This window comes from Vipera ursinii (assembly GCF_947247035.1).
Source record: "Vipera ursinii genome assembly, chromosome: 17".
Taxonomy (NCBI): Eukaryota; Metazoa; Chordata; class Lepidosauria; order Squamata; family Viperidae; genus Vipera; species Vipera ursinii.
The window spans coordinates 1598766-1617497 of NC_139530.1; the positions used below are offsets into that span (position 1 = coordinate 1598766).

An 18732-nucleotide genomic window follows, 5' to 3' on the forward strand; every position below is an offset into this window, starting at 1 on the left:
AAAATAACCACAGGGGTGCATCCTTTTCATACCCTATGCTTTATACGGTTTTTGTAGTCCCTTTCAGTCCACTGTGCCCAGAATAACCTCGGTGTCCCGATCCTAGGCAAAACTCCTAGGCCTTTTTAATGACGTTTTAAGATTATTATTCTTTATTAATAAAACCTTATTAATATTAGGCCACCTTATTCTGCGCCTGTGTCGCAGCGAAAGGGCCACCCGTCCCCCTATTAATATTAATAAGGCGCTAATAATAAAAGTAGAGAATAATAACCTTAAAATGCCATTAAAAAGGATTATTTCTCTGGGCGGCAGCAATTCACGCTTTGACCACAGGATGGCAGTTTTCCGTCCCATAGCATTAACATTGGGCCTTTTCGACGGCCTCAATGCCGCTATCGCTAAGGGACGGAAAACAGTGCCCTCATGTGGTCCAAGCCGGCGTAGCAGCCAACCAAAGAAAAACCTTTAAAATGGTGTTTTAAGATTATTATTCTTTATTAATAAAAGCTTATTAAATATTAGGGCATCTTATCCCGCGCCTGTGTCGCCACCCGTCGCCCTATTAATATTATAAGGCGCTAATAATAAAGATAAAGAATTATAACGTTAAAATGCGGCGGCCGCAATACCCGGTTTGGCCACAGGATGGCACGCTTTTCCGTCCCATAGCGTTAACATTGGGGCCGTCGCAGGCCTTTGGCCTAGGATCGGGACACCGAGAAGCGAAGCGAGAAAGAGCAGACAAAGCGTCTACCGGTAGCCGAGTCATTCTAGAAAAATACCGGGTTTGTCTATTACCTAGTTAGCGGGGGATCCCCACCTGGAATGGGCATCTTGCGGCCTTGCCCGGTAGACGCGCAGACGGGCACCATAGAGTAGAAAACACGACAGGAAAAAGCAGAGAACGGTGCTGCCAATGGACAGGAAGTTGATGACGGCCATACTGAGAAGGTCGTTGTGGAAGGCACTGGCGGACGACCGTACAGGACTGACAGGAAGTTCGCCATGGGGAGAAGGTCGCTGCGAAAGGAAGTTGGTAGGGAAGATTATGGAGAACGGACAGGAAGTCGGCCATTATAGGAGGGTCAATTCCAAATATTCGGGGATGGCCAATTTGTACGGACAGGAAGTCCGCCATATCGAGAAGGTCTCTGTTAATGTGGACGCTCTGCGCTTTGTCGCTTAGCTTCTCGGTGTCCCTATCTAGGCAAAAGGCCTACTATGGTCCCCATGTTAACGCTATGGGACGGGGAAATGTGCCATCCTGTGGCGAAACCGAATATTGCGGCCGCCGCATTTTAACGTTATTATTCTTTATCTTTATTATTAGCGTCTTATTAATATCAATAGGGCGGCGGGTGGCGACACAGGCGCGGGATAAGCCGTCCTAATATTAATAAGCTTTTATTAATAAAGAATAATAATCTTAAAACGCCATTTAAAAGGTTTTTCTTTTGTTGGCTGCTACGCCGGCTTGGACCACAGGAGGGCACTGTTTTCCGTCCCTTAGCGATAGCGGCATTGAGGCCGTCGAAAAGGCCTCCGTGCTAATGCTATGGGACGGGAAACTGCCATCCTGTGGTCAAAGCGGGAATTGCGACCGCCAAAAGAAAGAAAGCTTTTTAATAGCGTTTTAAATCTACTCACTCTAACGTTGATCGGACCTGAAGTCCGCCGTGCCCAGAACGTCGCCGTGAAAGGAAGTTGGAGGATGACTAGGAAGAACGGACAGGAAGTCGGCCATAATAGGACGGTCGAATCCAAATAAACCGGAGGATGGCCTATTTGAACGGACAGGAAGTCCGCCATATCGAGAAGGTCTCTGTGAAAGTGGACGCTCTGCGCTTTGTCGCTTCGCTTCTTGTGTCCCGATCTAGGCAAAAGGCCTACTATGGTCCCCATGTTAACGCTATGGGACGGGGAACCGTGCCATCCTGTGGCCAAACCGAGTATTGCAGCCGCCGTATTTTAAGGTTATTATTCTTTATCTTTATTATTAGCGCCTTATTAATATTAATAGGGCGGCGGGTGGCGACACAGGCGCGGGATAAGATGCCCTAATATTAATAAGGTTTTATTAATAAAGAATAATAATCTTAAAACGCCATTTAAAAGGTTTTTCTTTTGTTGGCTGCTACTCCGGCTTGGAGCACAGGAGGGCACTGTTTTCCGTCCCTTAGCGATAGCGGCATTAAGGCCGTCGAAAAGGCCTACGACGGCCCCAACGTTAATGCTATGGGACGGAAAACTGCCATCCTGTGGTCAAAGAGGGAATTGCGGATGCCAAAAGAAAGCAAGCTTTTTAATAAGAGTTTTAAATCTACGGAATCTAACTTGTTGATCGGACTTACAAGTTCGCCAGGCCCAGAACGTCGCCGCGAGAGGAAGTTGGAGGATAACTAAGAAGGAAGGACCGGTAGTTGGTCACGATGGAAAGGTCGTTTTTCAAAGGCCCTGGTGGACGGACGATTTGATCAAACAAAGAAAGGTCCCTGTGATCACCATTTGCATCCTTTCCAGGAAATCAGTGGGGGAAAACTGGAGGCTTGAACATCCGTTTTATTTGCTTAATAACCATGCCTAAAATGGTCATAAGATCTGGTGTCTTCATGACAACAAATTTTCCTGTTCCCATTGTAGACGTTAAGGAGAGGACCACCTGCAATCCTCCCAGGTTGCACCACCCAAAGGAGCCACCACAACATGAGCAGTTTCAAAGGAATCAGTTTTCTGAAACATTCTTTTCAAGCAATCACAAGAGCTACACAACCACACCATGATTTAATGTGATGCAAAATTAACATGCCCTCTTTCTCCTCCACCTCCCACCCCACCCCACCCCACCCCAGTGATCGCGATCAGGCCTTGTTGCGTTCCCCTGTGGGGTTGCTAATTAAACCAAAAAAGAGCGAGAAAGAATTGGAGAATGGGATCTTCAGAGAATGAAGTGAACACTGTTCAGGCAGCACCAGAAAGCAAGAAACCAGTCCGGATCTGATCCTGGTTTGAGTTCAAGAAAACATTTGGCTTTTAATGTACATGGACGGCTTTTAAAAAGGAAAAGTCCAGAACGCCACGCTGTGGATGCACGGAACGCGGACCGAGCAGCAAAAGGAAACGCTCCGTGTTCGGGGAAGCGAGAAGGGGCGACGGACGGGCACCCCGGGCTCTGCCTTTTCAGAATTCCTCATGCACGTTCCGCGCGTAGTCCATCAGTTTACTGCCGGTGAAATATTCGCTGTATTTTAAGATCTCCTCCAGCTCCAGGTGGTGATTCTGGTTCTCATCTGCTACGGCAATCATCTGCTTGGCTTCGTTCAAGGCGTTGTATTCGTTCATGGGGTCCATGTACTCCTAGAAGGGGAGGCAAGTGAGTGAGGGAAGTGAAGGAAGAAAGGACCACACACACACACACCTCCCCGGGAACCTCTCCATCCTCATAAAGGATCTAATAGCCCCCTGGGGAACAGCTTCCGCCGTCAAGCTGGTCTTACTTAGTTTATTATTACATTTATACATCTTCCCATCTTGCTGTCTGAGTCAACGTTGGGCTATCGCAGCCTAGCATTCAACCAGTATTTGCATTTTTCCCGTTTACGCAAGGAGGCGTTCCATCCTGCGGAACGAGGGAGGGCAGGACTGAACAGCCTTCAGATTTTTATTTATTTTATTTAGACTCCATCTATAACTCAGGGCGAAGGAAACACCGAAGACCACTTTCCTCCTCCTGTTGGGCTGAGCTGGGAGGGAGGGAAGGAGGGACCAGCTCAAAGTCACCCAGTCAGCGCTGAGGGCCAAGGCGGGACTAGAACTTAAAAGAGTTTCCCCCTTTCTAGGCTGGTGCCTTAACCACGAGACCAAACTGATTCTAGGAATAACCGAATTGTTTCCTCTGCCTGGATGCTGCCTGCATCCATTTTCAAAGAAACTGAACTTCCAAGCACCATTTCTCTCTCTCTCTCTGGAAGTAGGAAAAAGCTGAAGATGCAACTGAGGCAGCAAACCAACTTGGCAGAAAAAGCACTGTGCCCACATATCCGTTTACTCACCTGCCGTGAGACACTGAGCGTGGGAGGGGGGGGGAATTAAAAATTAGTGTAGTCTGGTTGTTGTTGTTCCTGTCTTTCTTCAAATTTGGACTGTTTCCAGAGAATTGCCAGCTTAATCTAGCAGGCGTCCCGCTTGTTTCAAGAACGGCCAGCCTGACAGTGACCACAGGGGGGGATGGGGGGGGTGTTAGGGTTAGGGTAATTACATGTAATTTTGTGGGGAAATTAAGAGATAAGCCACGACTTGGTTACCTCCAGCTCTTCCATGGTAACGATGCCATCGTGGTTGGCGTCAATGACTTCTTCGAACTCTTTCTTCCGGTCTTTCACCCAGTCGTCATCCACATCCTGCGCTTGCTGATTTTCCACCGTGCCAACCGGCAAGGAAATGAACTCAGCAAGGGTCAGCTTCTTATCGCCGTCCTGATCTGGAGCGAGACGGGACATGGTGGGGTGAAAAAGAGCAGCCAATCCAACAAGCTGCAGGCGCAAGGTTGAAACCGCCTGGGTTGGGCTTTGCCTCCGCCAGGCACGTCTGGCAGCCGAGCTGCATCGGCTTGACGTGGCAAGACTTACAACCCTCCACGGGGCTAAGAAAGGTCCTTGCAGCTATGACCGTTAAGGCATCCATTAAGGTCGTGCCAATTTTGCCTACCGGGATAATGGGGAGTTAGAAGAACGATACTGAAGGACGTACCCAAATCCCGGACAATTTCCTTCACCATGAATTTCAGCATCCCTCGGCTGTGCTCTGGGTGAAGGAAAGATAAAAATTCTTCCTCGTTGAGCAACAGGTCGGCCGGAGGGTTATCCGCTTGGTACCAGCGGTCTTTCAAGTTGTCGAGGACTTCCTGGGCTACGGGGCAGAGAAGATTCGGGAAAAGAGGTTTTCAAAAACAGGCAGAGTTCTGAAGTCCAGGTTTTAAATGGCACAAACGTCTCTCACCCATCCTGGTTAAAACCAACAACGAGCAAACCCGGTTGGAGAATTTTGACCAATTAAGACAGGGGTCTTCAAACTTGGCCCTTTTGTGACTTGCAGACTTCAACTCGCAGAATTCCTCAGCTGTGCCTGGCTGAGTTATTCTGGGAACTGAAGTCCGCAAGTCATAAAAGGGCCAAGTTTGAAGACCCCTGAATTAAGACATGACTTGGTTGGTTTTTTTCCCCCTCCACAAATAACTTTCAGAATTTGTGGGCCAGAAAAGTTTTGGAAACAATCTCTGCTGACACGGAACCAATCCGGTTCTCTTCAGCCCAGCTTGCTGGGTTGGAAAAGCCAGGAAGAGCAGCCGAAGAGACTGATGCTAATCCTAGGTCAGATTCCAAATAAATGTTTTGAAGTTCCAAATGATAAAACTCTAGCCCAGACTCTTGCCTGTTGCCGAGAGTCTTAGCCCTTGCCAACACACCAGTAACCGGTTGGGCTACTCTAGGACTCACAGAAAGGCAAACAAAGCTTTGTTTATCCTGGTTAAGTGACCTCAATGAAACTAATCCCCCTCAGAGGTTAAAACATGGCAGCAGTGAGTTGCTATGGTGGTGGAGGAGGGGAGGGCAGGGTGTCACCCTGTACAAGCAAGAAAGGCAGGAGAAAATTGGGATTTTTAATCTCACAGGGAAGAGCCGGCGCTTCCAACCCTGTTCAGGAAAGCAGGCCACTCACTCTCCTCGTCAATTTTCAGCTCTTCATTGTTCTTGATCTTTTCCGCCACCTCCTTCTCATTCATGCCTTTGCTGGCCAGGAACTTGATTTTATACTCATCCCAGGACACGTGACCTGGTAAAGGAGAGAAGCCTGAGCCATCTTCACCCAGTCGGCCGTGAAGTCAACCCCTGCCGTCCGACTATGCTAAGGCAGAGCCCCTTGGCCCTGCTTCTTACCGTCGCCGTCGGGGTCCACGGCCCGGAAATGCATCTTGTTCTCCTCCACGGCCTCCTGGAAGTGCTCCTCAGTCTTCTCCATGATCCAGCGCTGCATCTCCTTGGCACTGATTTTTTTGTCGCGGTTGATGTCGACCCTGGGCAGTTGGGTGGCAAAGAAAGCAACGAATGAAGGCCACGGTAGAGTCGAAAGTTTGCCCAGACAGCTCCAATCCCCTCAAACAGCCACTTGAAAAACCTGGTTGTTCAGACAGTGGCCTCCTTCCGCAAGATGGTCCCTTCCAGATGGGCTGGAATTACACTGAAAGGTCCCGGCCAGCCACCTCTTGGCCCCACTGGGATGCTCAAGATGGGACCGCTGACTCAGCCTCACCTGACCACACAGGTAGCCAGTTACAAGGGAAATGTGCCAAAAGATTTTCTTGGGAACACAGAGATCGAAAAGAGGGTGGGCCTAACGACAACAGCATCCTGGCTCTCCTCACCTTCTCAGAGAAGCTGGGAGAGGAACCACAGAGGTCATCAAGTCCAACTTCCTTGAATGCAGATTAAAGAGTTTGTGTAGCTCCTGCTTTTAATTTGTGTGTGTGTTTATGTATGTATATATATATATATATCTATGAATGAAAATCTACAAATGGGCGGTGAACAGGGCAATACATATTAAAAGACAAAATACAAAAATTAAAAAAGATTAAACAAGATGCCCACAAATAAGTTAAAACACGTTAAAAGCAGGTTAAAACATTAATAAAACCCATTAATATATATTGCTCAAAAAAATAAAGGGAACACTTAAACAACACAATGTACTATATTTAATAGTAGGATGTCTTATTTTGTGTTCCCTTTATTTTTTTGAGCAATATATATATATATATATATATGAATGAAAATCTACGAAAACACACACACACACACTTTTTATGCTGGGGCAGGGGATGATGGGCTACGCTGAGCTTACACCTTCTGCTAGAGAGGTTTTCTTCTCTCTCTCTCTCTCTCTTTTGTTTTGGCAAAGAAGTGCTGTTGATGAGAGCAATCTAAGAAAAACCCAAGGATCTGCTCCAAAACTGCTTATTAATATTTACACAGCCAATTATAGAAACGGGAAAAAAAATTGGTCTTTTTTATTCAGCAAAGGGCAGTAACGCTATCCGGGAAAATAAATGGAAAGCTGATTATTGAGACAATAAAGTTGGGAAATACTTTCTCCTGGGCAATAAGAGCAGGCTCGTTAAGGAAACCTTTCTAACGCTTAGTACAATCGCTGCTTGTTCATTTGTTTAGTTTAAAAAAAAAACCCTTCATTTCCCAAGTGTTGAGTTTTTGGGCTGCTGTGGGGCAGCCTGTCGGGAAGAATGCTTACGCCCTGCTTGCACTCAGTTGCAACATCAGCAGGGCAACAACCCAGTGGCTTGTGACCAGCCTTCCTGCCAACAAATGAGAAGCAAGGAAGCCCACGTCACCAGTGCCCTCGTCTCAACCCGGCGATTGGCTTTCCCATTTTATTACCACCACTTGCTTACTTGCTACGATGCGCTTAACAATAACAAATATTTTTCTTTGCAGGCAGGCTTAGGTGCACGGCCGTTACCCATCCCACATCGCCACGTTACAAAAAGTAAACATTGAGACTCTGGAAAGAGTGCAAAAAAAGAAAGAAAGAACGAAGATGATTAGAGGCCTGGAGACAAAAAGATCTGAAGAACAGTTGCAGGAAGTAGGTATGGCCAGTCTAAAGAAAAGAAGGACTAGGGATGACCTGATAGCAGTCTTCCAGTAGTTGAGGGGCTGCCACCAAGAAACAATAGATGCAAACTAATCAAGGAGAGATAGGGACGCGGTGGCTCAGTGGGTTAGGACGCTGAGCTTGCCGATCACAGTGAGCGCCTGTTACTCGTCCCAGCTTCTGCCAACCTAGCAGTTCGAAAGCACGTATAATATGCAAGTAGAAAAATAGGGACCACTACGGTGGTAAGGGAACAGCGTTCCGTGCGCCTTTGGCGTCTAGTCATGCCGGCCACATGACCACGGAGACGTCCTCAGACAAGCACTGGCTTTTCGGCTTTGAAACGGAGATGAGCACCGGCCCCTAGAGTCAGAATGACTAGCACGTGTGTGCGGGGGAACCTTTACCTTTAATCAAGGAGAGAAAGCAACCTGGAATTAAGTGAGACGTGGAAGTGAGAACAATTAACTAGTAGAATAGCTTTGCCTTCAGAAGTTGTGGGTGCTTCATCACTGGAGGTTTTTAAGAAAAGACTGGACAGCTACCTGTCTGAAATGGCTACAGGGTCTCCTGCTTGAGCAGAGGGTTGGACTAGAAGACCTCCAAGGTCCCTTTCAGCTCTATTCTGATTGAAGCCTTGTAACAATTGAATGTCAAGCACAAGGGCAGTGGGAGGAATAAATCAGAGCACGTTCACTCAAGCAACGAGAATCAAGGCAGATTTCCTTCCTTTGAAGACTAACTCGGAGTCCTTTCTAAGATTCTTAGAATAATCGTAGCTCCAAATTATGGAGGGAAGCCATAACCAAGATTTCTCCCGCGGATACCAGCAACCTGGCCTTCCTGTCTAGCTTAGAACAGCAGCAATTTTCAAGCTAAAAAAAGCCATGCTCACTTTGAGAAAATCACCACCAGCTTCTTCCGGTTTCTCCGCGGTTCCGAATCCTCCTCAAACTCCTCCATCTCTTTCCCCAGGAAAACCTCCTGGTGGAACTCCTTGTTGAGATGCCCGTCGAGCTCCATCTTGACCCCGTTCAAGTGGTCCGGAGGGAGGATCTCGTTTTCGTCTTTGTTCTCGGCGGCTTTCTCTTTGAGGATTGAGCTGTTGGCCGGCCGGGCGTAAACATCCATGAGCAAAAAGACGAAGAGGAGGGATAAATAGATGGAGCCCAAGCTGCAGATGAAGACCTGTTTGGAAACCATGGCTCCCGTTCTTTAGAAGGTCAGCAGGAAGACGTCTCGGGATGAGGCCCGGATAACCTGGAGGCGGCGAAGGAGCAAACCGTTAGCATTGTTCCCATTTTTGAACAATAACCAAGGCCAAGCCCTTTCTAAACTCATTCCCTTGGAGGGTTCCCATCACACTCTGGTCTGATGCAAGCAGATTTTTTCTTCTTTTTTGGGGTGGGTGGGTGGGAGCATTGCAAAAGGCCAGATTTGCCGCCTGCAAGCTTTTCCACGCAAGTCTAAACGCTTTTCCTGCCAACTTAAAAGACGCTTTCCTGGGAAGCTGACGCGCCCTCCGGCTTACCCAAATACGCCTGGTGTTGGAAACAGCATTCACACACTACGCTGCTCTTTTTAACCACCTCCTGACAAGCCAAGTCAACTGGGGGGGGCGGGGCGGAGGAAAGAGCCGGATCCAATTGACAGCTGTCACTAAAGTCCGGTCGTAAGTCGAGGACTACCGGTACCGGACCGCCCCGTATTTCCCGATCCAGCCGGAAACGTGGCGCCCTACCTGGGTCCCAACCTCGGCCAACCACCCTCGGATGGACCCCCCCCCCGAGGAACTCTGGAGCGAGGAAGGGACATTTAAATATGCGGCACTCCACATATGCCCAGAGGAACCCTCGCCCGAGCGCAGGGAAGCTGCCTCTTCGGGGCGCTCTGCACGCGCTCAGGGGCGCCCCTTCCCTCCCGCTCTCTCCCCTCTGACCTTCCCGGCCGGCCGCCCAGCCTCCTCATGCCCAACCCAGCGCCGGGGATAGCGCCAGCCTTTCTTCGGCCTCAGACCGGAAGCCGGAAGCTTCACTCGGCGCTGGGAGGACCGGCGGAGCCCCGCCTCTTCCGCCGCCAAGGGAAACCTGTCAAATCGCCCGAAGGGGGTCGATTTTTTTTATTTCCCCTAACTGGCGAAAGCGGCAAGGAAAAGGCTGAGGCGCTTCTCTTTGAAACTGATCCTGTTGACGAAGCGAGTCAGGCGCTCAGCCGCGACACGTCGGCGGCGCCTGAATCCGGCGCAGCCATCTTTGTTTGGGGAAGCGAGAGACGGAACGAGGGGCGGTCACGTGATGCTCCCTCTCTCTCCCCCCCCTTCGCTAGAGACAGACCCCGCTCTTTCGCTACCGAGGAGGGCCTCGCCTCAGGACCCAGCGCGCATGCGCCGCGGGCGAGAACAGCGCTCCGGCAAGGCTGACCCGAAGCAGCCGCGAGAAGACAATGAGCCGATCCAGCGGACACCCGGCGGCATCTTCGAGCGCAGACTGAGGTGGTGTGTCCCAACCCGCCGTCCGTAGATGCCGGTGGAGGGGGGAAGGTGGCAATCTTCCCACCAAAACCTGAGGCCAAACTGCCGGAGGGGGAGGGGGGGAGGAAGGGAGACGAGGCAGGGCTAAAGAAGGGTTGGGCCTGGCCGAGGGGCGTGGCCAAGCCCGCGGCCCGCCCCGCAAAAAACGCTGGGCGGGGAAATAGCCTCGCTCTACCCTATCGGCGCCCGGCTTTGCCGGCAGCCGCCGAGGGATTGGATCGCTTCCGCGGGGAGGCGGGGCCGGGCCTGAAGAGGGCGGCCCCAAGGCATTGCCCCGCCTTCTGCGGGAGGAGCCTGTCTCCGGACCTCCCCGAGGCGGAAGAAGCCGGGCGTTTGCCCCGCCCACCGGAAGGGCCATGAAGCTGGTGCGCCTGCTCTGCCGCCACAAGACTCTGCTGGGCGGGCTCGCCCTCTTCGCCGTGGTGCTGCTCTACCTGGCCAGGTGCACCTCGGAGGGCCTGAGGTCTTCCCCGGGGTGGGGGCTGCCCCACCAGCAGCAACCCCCTGCCCGGCCAGGGGCCCTCGGGGGTCCTCACCCGCCTGCAGCCGCCCCTCCACCCCCTCCTGAGGAAGCCACCTTCCTGGCCGTGCTGGTGGTCAGCGGCCCCAAGTACACGGAGCGGCGGAGCATCATCCGGAGCACCTGGCTCTCGGTGGCCGGCCGGGTGCCCCGCAGCGACCTGTGGTGCCGCTTCGTGGTGGGCACCAGCGGGCTGGCTGGAGAGGAGCTGCACAGCCTGGAACTGGAGCAGAGCCGCCACCACGACCTCCTCCTCTTGCCCGACCTGCGGGACTCCTACGAGAACCTGACCGCCAAGGTCTTGGCCATGTACGTCTGGCTGGACCAGCACTTGGACTTCCGGTTTGTCCTGAAGGCCGACGACGACACCTTTGTCCGCCTGGATGTCCTGGCCGAAGAGCTGAGATCCAAGGATCCACGCCGCCTCTACTGGGGCTTCTTCTCGGGCCGCGGCCGCGTGAAGTCGGGGGGCAAGTGGAAGGAAAACGCCTGGCTCCTGTGTGACTTCTACCTGCCTTACGCCCTGGGCGGTGGGTACGTGATCTCGGCTGACCTGGTGCGCTACCTTCGCTTGAGCCAGGACTACCTCAACCTCTGGCAGAGCGAGGATGTCTCCTTGGGAGCCTGGCTGGCTCCGGTGGACGTCAAGAGGATTCACGACCCCCGCTTTGACACTGAGTACAAATCGCGGGGTTGCAACAATAAGTACATTGTGACTCACAAGCAGAGCCTGGAGGACATGCTGGAAAAACATCAGACTCTGACCAAAGAAGGAAAGCTTTGCAAGGAGGAGGCAAAACTCAGACTCTCTTACGTGTACGACTGGAGCGTGCCTCCTTCTCAGTGTTGCCAGAGAAAAGATGGCATACCCTGAACCCCATGGAATTGGAAGGGAAGGGAAGCCGAACTGGGGGGACAGGCTGCAAGGGACCGACAAGTGTCATGCTCAAATCTCTCCCTGTGCTGAACTTTCACGGGGTATGCCTAATCGTACTTCATCGTTTTTAAACTTTCAGAGTATCCTGTTTTCATTTGACTTACAAAAAGTTAGGGAAGAACACGGTGCCCTCTGCGTTCTCCCCCCAAAACATAGAACTATAAATTACACATTCATAAAGGGGGCGAACCATCGCTCTGTGGGATGTGAAACTTTTAAAAAACAAGAGTTCCAAAACAATTGTGTTAAGTGACACAGCCATTCTTCACAATAGAGATTTTGGGAAAATGCCAGTCCTGGCGACCATTTCTCCCCTACCCCTTACTTCAGAAGGATGTAGATTTTCCCAAGGCTGTTGATGCATTAAAAGTGTCCCGTTTCAGAAGAGCCAATTCAGACACGAACCCCAGTGGAATTAAAAATTAAGGTGCTGCAATCATGTTTCTGAACTGAAATAGCAGCTGCTTTGTCGGTACCTTTTTTTAAAATGGAACATCCTTGGCTTGATGCTTCTAGTTCACTTGGATAATTTCTTGAATGTCTGTTATTACAACATCTTCCGCTTCCTGATTGCTACAGTCTGCTCTTTGAATTGTCTTCCCTTTATTCAAAAGGGGGATGTTTTAATCTGTAAAAACATTTCGGGGTGATGCTGGAGCCATCGTTATGCGCTATGAATGGCCTCTTGGATGGCTGGGGAAGATCAGCTTTTAAGAGGCTGCTTTAATTGCTGAAGGAGACAGGATCATTTTGATTGAAAATCCACGCTGCTTCGGCCCAGAGGAAATTAGATGTTTTTAAAATTATGGCTGTTACCTTTTTCAAATATACTGTTATATACTGATTAAAGCAGGATTGTGTCCTTTTCTTAGGGACCAGCATTGGAGCCACAACTCTGTATTATGATGAGCTGAAATGGGAGATGACTAAATTGGATGCCTTCTTTGATCAATTTCTTTATTTTAAGAGAACTACAGGTTTGTTTGCAGCAGGCACAGTTTTGACAAGTAGGGCTTAATTCACCCAGAATTTATGCTCTGTCACTATCTTTCTGGTGATGACAGTACATAGCCTTCAGTCAAAATTACCTCCAAAACCTTTATTGTGGCCACGATGCCCAAGGTGTTAATGGTTCTGGACCAAAGGATTTTTGGAAAGATCTTATAGATGGATGGAATTGCTGTCTTTTAGGGATGAATTGTGCCCAGTGGGATGGAGGGACTCATAATTTTTATATTGTGGGGGGTCCATTAACCATGTTTGTTTTTCCTGGCATCTACAATAATCCTTGCTCTTAAATATTTATGTTTTTCCACAGATATTTGAACTGCTTTTACCCCCATGAAAGCTTAAAAAGAACCTTAGGGCTTAATCTGCTTTTCATTCCTAGCAGAGAAATGAAAGCATTCCTAGCAGAGAATCTGAGATACATATCTAATTATGCTTAGATCAAATCAAGAATTGCTGAACTATTTTCTATGTTTTCCTGATGGCCTCCCATGCGCGTTCTATCAAGATTGATCATAATTTGCTTTTTTGCGATCAATTAAGGTAGAGCAGTAACTGCTACTTTGCTACAGGGGCAAACTTAGTTTGTTTTAACGATGGACTGTTGCCCACGTTTGGCAGCTCACCGGTTGTCCAAGCTTCCTTTGAGAAATTAGTTACCAGAACAACCCGAAAATATTTGTCCCCTCCAAGGGGAGTTAGTATTGTATGTAAAATTATGTGCTTATAATAGTGATAATTTATTTATAAATACTGTAAATGTACTGTGTATAGTTTCAGGACTGAGGGAAATGGTTGAATGTCATAGTAATTTTAATTTATTAAAGGAATGTGTTGGAGCTCAGAACAGTCCTTTGTCAAATGCCATTGTTTTCTGCACGGTGCTCGATTTCTGCTGAGAAGGATCGGCAGTAAAATTCCCAGATCCTATCCTTTAATCCTCCCGGTTTTTAGCAAATCGTGCCTCTTTTCCACAAATCCCTAAAAGGTGTTAGCAAGGAGTTTGACAACCATGTTGCCTCTCTCTCCCCTGGAATGATTTAAAACAATTCTATCAATGTAAAATCGAGGCTCGCAGTAGAAAACAGGTATTAGAGACAAAAACATGCAAAAGCAGAGGAAACTGCCTGATTTTGGGCTGTCTTGACTAGCACTGGCTATATATAATACTGTATTCCATTGTGATTTCCATCAGCCCACCTCCATGAGTTAAATAGCAACAATATGAGCAAATGTACCATAATTGTAGGGTTATCAAGATATGTGAGGTGTTTCATCATTCACAGATGGAAAGTGGTACAATAAAGGTTAAGTATCATTATTATTAAATGATCCTGCCGTGAATTCAGCCGGCACACTCGAGATGCTAAGGGCTCTAAAGGTAAGCATAAAGCCGCTAAGTTTTGTTTAAAAAAAAAACCTTGCCGCCGTGACGCATGGACTGTTCAAACTTTTTTTCAATCTACTATACTTTAAGGCAGTGGCCCCCAAACTTTTGGGCACCAGGGACCGGTTCCGTGGAGAAAGGTTTTTCCGTGGCCCAGAGGTGGTGTGGTTTTGTGTGATGCCTGCATCCCGCGGATGGGGCTTTGCTTGTTTGCGCGGACCGGTTCCTGGTCCATGGACCGGGGAATAGGGATCCCTGCTTTAAGGGGTTTTTTCCTGAGAACTTTTTTTTTTAAAAAAGAGTCGCAAATGTAACGTACACCAGAGCTCGGAGGAGTCTTAAGTCCCAGCCAAGTGCATCCTTGCGAGCCATCTCGGATACCCTGGGGCTGGGAAGACAGCTCAGCTGAATTGTGGACAGGGAGGAAAACCAATACCTTTGACTTCCTCTTGACGTTTGGCCGCAGATGAAAGCCTTCCCCAAGTGCTTTTTTCCCCCCCTCAGTCTCTTTTCAGGAACCCAAGGTTAGGGGAAGGAGAAAGGAGTCGGTTTTCCAAATCTGCTCACCACATCTCCTTCCCGGGTGTCCTTTCAATTTGTGCTGTATTTTTTTTTTAAGGGAGGCTTTGCTAGAAGGCAGAATGAATAATGCATGAGAAGGCTTTCTTCCCCTGCCTCCCATCTCACTGGGGTGCTTGGCTGGGGTGCTTCCTTCTCTTATTAGGCTGTAGGGATACAGGGACAGGAAGGGCTGGGGTGCTTCCAATGAGCCACCCAATAAACCAGACCAGGTGGAAAACATATCCCGTTTTGCCAAATCGACATGGACACTACTCTACACAAGGCCTTAGAAGGCTTCTACTTCCGTCATAACCTGCTCTCTGTTCAAGCCATCCTTCACACTGATGGGCTGTCCAGCTGAGCTGTGGTTTGCAGAAAACTCTTTAAGAAGAGATAACAGAGGGCTTAAAAATGCCCGTATGTATTGTTTATGCACGTAGTTTGTTCACTGGATTGCTTTGGGCTATACTGAAGGCGCTTATACCGGTTATACTTCTATATTGTTCCTTCTCTAGCTGAACTCACAGGGCTAATCACAATCTGAATCACTGGACAAACCGTCATAATTTTATAATAGTTTTAGGTTCTATTATTCAACTTTTGAATTCATACCACCCCACCCCCCTTCCCCAAGGTCCTTGGCTAGATAGAAGTGAAAACCTTGGCATTCTGAAGTATAAATAGGTTAAATAGGTTGTTTACATGTTGTCTTCCTTCTCTGTCTGATTGAATGGAGCTCTCGGAAGCCTTGGGGATTTTAGTATAAACAAACTAATCTGTATTAGCTCTCATGGGATACCCAAATTCAAATCTCTCCAAATATGTGAAGAGCAAAACCCCAGAATGGAGGAATAAGGAATGGTGCCTTAGGAATTTAAAATAACGCAGCAAAGAACAATCCATTGTCCTAACGTCTGCGGGCAAAATCTCCCACTGAGCCTGGCAATGGTACCAATTATGAGATCAGCATTCCATTTGGTTCAATAATTCAGTGGAAGATTAAATTTTAATTCCATCCTCTCTGCGGCAGCTGGCAGAGCTGGGTGTCCCAATTATTCATTAATCTGACAATTATGATTGCTTTTAATTACCTCCATCCCATTTTTGCAAAGAGTGGGGTGACCCTTTCTCTGTGCCACGGTGTTTTGATGAATTAAGCAACTCTTAAGTGACAGTGGGACTTAACGTTTGACAATAGGCAAAGAGGGTTTGCCTGAAATTATAAAGAAAGCAACGCGGCTAATTTACCTCTCCGTTAAACGTATCAATTCAAATGTTGAGAAATAATACATATCAAAACATTTAATTTTTCTTGATTTACACTGCGGTATGTTAAGAGATTTACCTTTTGGTTCTGATTGATTAATCTCTGATTACTCTCCCTCTCATGGCTGCTGTGGCTGTTGCTTCTTTTTGTACAAACATACTGATTTTGAGATTGAAAAAAAAGCCTATAGAGAACATGAATGGAACATTTAAAAAAACATTAAAATAAGAGTACCCAATAATGAGGAATGTTTCTGTTTTTCAGGACTATCCCAACTATTTGCATCGGATGTGGGTACTGACTTGAAGCACCACAAACTTTTGGCAATAATAAAATTGTACTTTTCTAGAAGCTTAATTGCAACCTTAGTAAGTATGCCCAGAAATGTGGAGGTTTTGTGCAGGAAGCAATAGAAGAGAGATTGTGGTGCTTTGCTACACTACAGCACATTTGATGGAATATTATAGCTCAGCATTGTCTAGTAGTGCAATGTTTTTCAGACTAGTCAACTTTAAGATGTGTGGATTTGAAATCTCAGAATTCCCTAGCCAGAATAGGGAATTCTGGGAATTAAAGTCCAAACATCTTAAAGGTTGCCTTGTCTGAAGAACATTGCATTAACCCATCCCAGATCCTTTGATGCATTCCTCAAGGCACTTGGTCTCGATGGTGTTCCCTTAAATTTGTTCCAATTTGTCCTTTTTGAAACTGGGTTGCCCAGAACAAGACCTATGACTCTAAACCAGGGTAGAGAAAATGAGGACAATTGGTTTGGTGCTTGTCTCCTCCTCCTCAGCTCAGCTCCTACATTTGCAAAGAAGACAAACCAGCATTCCCTCTTGAACTCACGCTATCCTGAGCTGCAAAAATCTAAATCGCCACCAGATGGCTGCAAAGTCAGCCCCACAAGTCACATTACAGCCCTCTAGAGGCTGCCCCAGGGTACTGCAACCCACTTCGGGCCCCTGATGGTTGCTTTTCATGAATTGTGCTAAGAAGCCGATGCAGGACTTTATCCTAGCGTGCATATGTGTGCATGCTCCTAAATGCCTGCTTATCTCTGTGCCGAAGGCTTGCAGAAAGAGCCTCCCTGGATTTTTAAACCTGAGCTGGTGCATCAAATCTGCTCCATCGGTGGCTTTTAAAAAGCCTTTGCAAAACTCCCACGGATTCCGGAGGGCAGCCATTTGTGGGGGCGGTGGAAGGCCTGGGATAATTCACCGGGCAAGCCTCCCATAAGCCGAAAGTCCACTTATTGCCTTATTAGAATAAGAATCCAAGTCAGCTCCCGTAAAGCCTCACCAAAGCCCAGTTCCCAGGCCCAGGATGAAGTTTATGAGATGTGAAGAGGTGCCGGTTGAAGAGAAGCCTTAACAACCTGGATCTGATTTCGTAGAAATAACAGACCGGCCTCCGTCTTTGTAATGGTTTCCGATAAGATCGACTCGGGGCTGGTGTTTCCAGCGGGGGCCCAGACGCCAAGGCCCATGGCACTGAAAATAAATTCTTAAAAGCTGAGACCAATTAAGGGAGGCAGTTCACAAAAGCTGGGGGGGAGGCTCTGCTCCCCCACCAATGAGGCAATGAAAACCAGGGGGGAAATCTGCCTTGCCAAGTGGGGTAGTCCTTGTCCAAGAGGTCAGAGGAGATGGAGAAGGGTCCCCTGGGTGGGTGGGAAGAAGCCAGAGGTCTGCTGGGATGAGGCTCAATGGACTGAAAAAGACCCCTGGGGTTCTTGCTGCGTGAAAAATCTCGCCAAGCCATTCGTGTTCCTGAGAAACAAGCAACTTCAAAGGCAGCTTTGGAAAAGGAAGGAAAATTGAGAAGGGGGGAAAAAAGGCTTTTCTTGAGATCCTGGGACCTCGGCTGAAATAAAAAGAGGCTCAAGCCCAATATAATAATAATAATAATAATAATAATAATAATAGTAATAGTAATAGTAATAGTAATAGTAATAATGATAATAATGATAATAATGATAATGATAATAATAATAATAATAATAATAATAATAATAATAATAAGAAGAAGAAGAAGAAGAAGAAGAAGAAGAAGAAGAAGAAGAAGAAGAAGAAGAAGAAGAAGAAGAAGAGACCTTGGAGGTCATCTAGTCCAACCCCCTGCTCAGGCAGGAAACCCTATACCATTTCGGACAAATGGCTGTCCAGTCTCTTCTTTAAAACCTCCAGTGTTGGAGCATTCACCACCTCTGGAGGCAGGTTGTTCCACTGGTTAATTGTTCTAACTGTCAGGAAGTTTCTCCTTAGTTCTAGGTTGCTTCTCTCCTTGACTAGTTTCCATCCGTTGCTTCTTGTCCTGCCTTCGGACCCTTTGGAGAATAGCTTGACTCCCTCTTCTTTGGGGCAGCCCCTGAGAGATTGGAAGACTGCTATCATGTCACCCCTCACCCTTCTCTTCAGTAAACTACACATACACATGTCTTCTTACATCGAGGTATAAATCTTGAGGTTTTCCATGGGGGCCACAAAAGGTAGCCAATGCTCGGGGTGGGGGGGAGTCACCTAGGCCTCCGTGGGGCCTTTTAGCCCACCAGGCCTCCAGGCCCCCTGAAGGCGCTCAAACCGAAACCTGGAACGCCATTGGCTCAAATTCGAAATGACCTCACCTCCTGCTCTGCTTTTCCCCGCCTTAAATCAGGTGTCCCTTCCTCTCGGGCTCTTTATGGTAGGTCGGCTGGATGTGCCTCGGCCTCTCAGCTCACCAGGCCTCCTGACTAGGCCTCAGCATGGTTTCAGGATTGAGAACTAGGCCTCAGTTGCTTCCCGCAGCCCATTAGGTTTCAGGCCTGCCCGCTCGGCTTCAGTCATGTTGCTCAGTCCGCCAGGCTTCAGGC

General features: G+C 48.2%; 2 protein-coding genes across 5 annotated transcripts; one reads left to right on the top strand and one right to left on the bottom strand.

The window, feature by feature from the left end:
- Positions 1-3007: 3007 nt before the first annotated feature.
- Positions 3008-10111, bottom strand: SDF4 (stromal cell derived factor 4). Of its 4 annotated transcripts, none has more exons than XM_083375441.1 (7): positions 10089-10111; positions 8564-8928; positions 5937-6073; positions 5719-5832; positions 4750-4908; positions 4305-4480; positions 3008-3357 (listed from the first exon to the last, which is right to left on the bottom strand). In XM_083375441.1, the coding sequence occupies exons 2-7, from the start codon at positions 8869-8871 to the stop codon at positions 3181-3183; spliced, it is 1071 nt and encodes a 356-aa protein (XP_083231567.1). In that variant the 5' UTR covers positions 8872-8928; positions 10089-10111; the 3' UTR covers positions 3008-3180. The 4 variants fall into 4 exon arrangements, with proteins under 4 accessions (XP_083231567.1, XP_083231566.1, XP_083231565.1 ...); XM_083375440.1 differs by lacking the exon at positions 10089-10111 and adding an exon at positions 10018-10036; XM_083375439.1 differs by lacking the exon at positions 10089-10111 and adding an exon at positions 9608-9750.
- A 123-nt stretch (positions 10112-10234) lies between these two features.
- Positions 10235-13691, top strand: B3GALT6 (beta-1,3-galactosyltransferase 6). Its single transcript, XM_083375444.1, has 2 exons — positions 10235-11696; positions 12528-13691. The coding sequence occupies exon 1, from the start codon at positions 10555-10557 to the stop codon at positions 11590-11592; it is 1038 nt and encodes a 345-aa protein (XP_083231570.1). The 5' UTR covers positions 10235-10554; the 3' UTR covers positions 11593-11696; positions 12528-13691.
- The last annotated feature ends 5041 nt before the right edge of the window (positions 13692-18732 follow it).

Excerpts from the sequence above, each read along its gene's own strand:
- SDF4 (XM_083375441.1), bottom strand. The coding sequence starts at position 8,871 with ATGGTTTCCAAACAGGTCTTCATCTGCAGCTTGGGCTCCATCTATTTA. Across the intron at positions 5,833-5,936 it reads CGTGGACCCCGACGGCGACG|GTCACGTGTCCTGGGATGAG; the intron begins GTAAGAAGCAGG and ends CTCCTTTACCAG. Across the intron at positions 4,481-4,749 it reads GGAAATTGTCCGGGATTTGG|ATCAGGACGGCGATAAGAAG; the intron begins GTACGTCCTTCA and ends GTCTCGCTCCAG.
- B3GALT6 (XM_083375444.1), top strand. The coding sequence starts at position 10,555 with ATGAAGCTGGTGCGCCTGCTCTGCCGCCACAAGACTCTGCTGGGCGGG.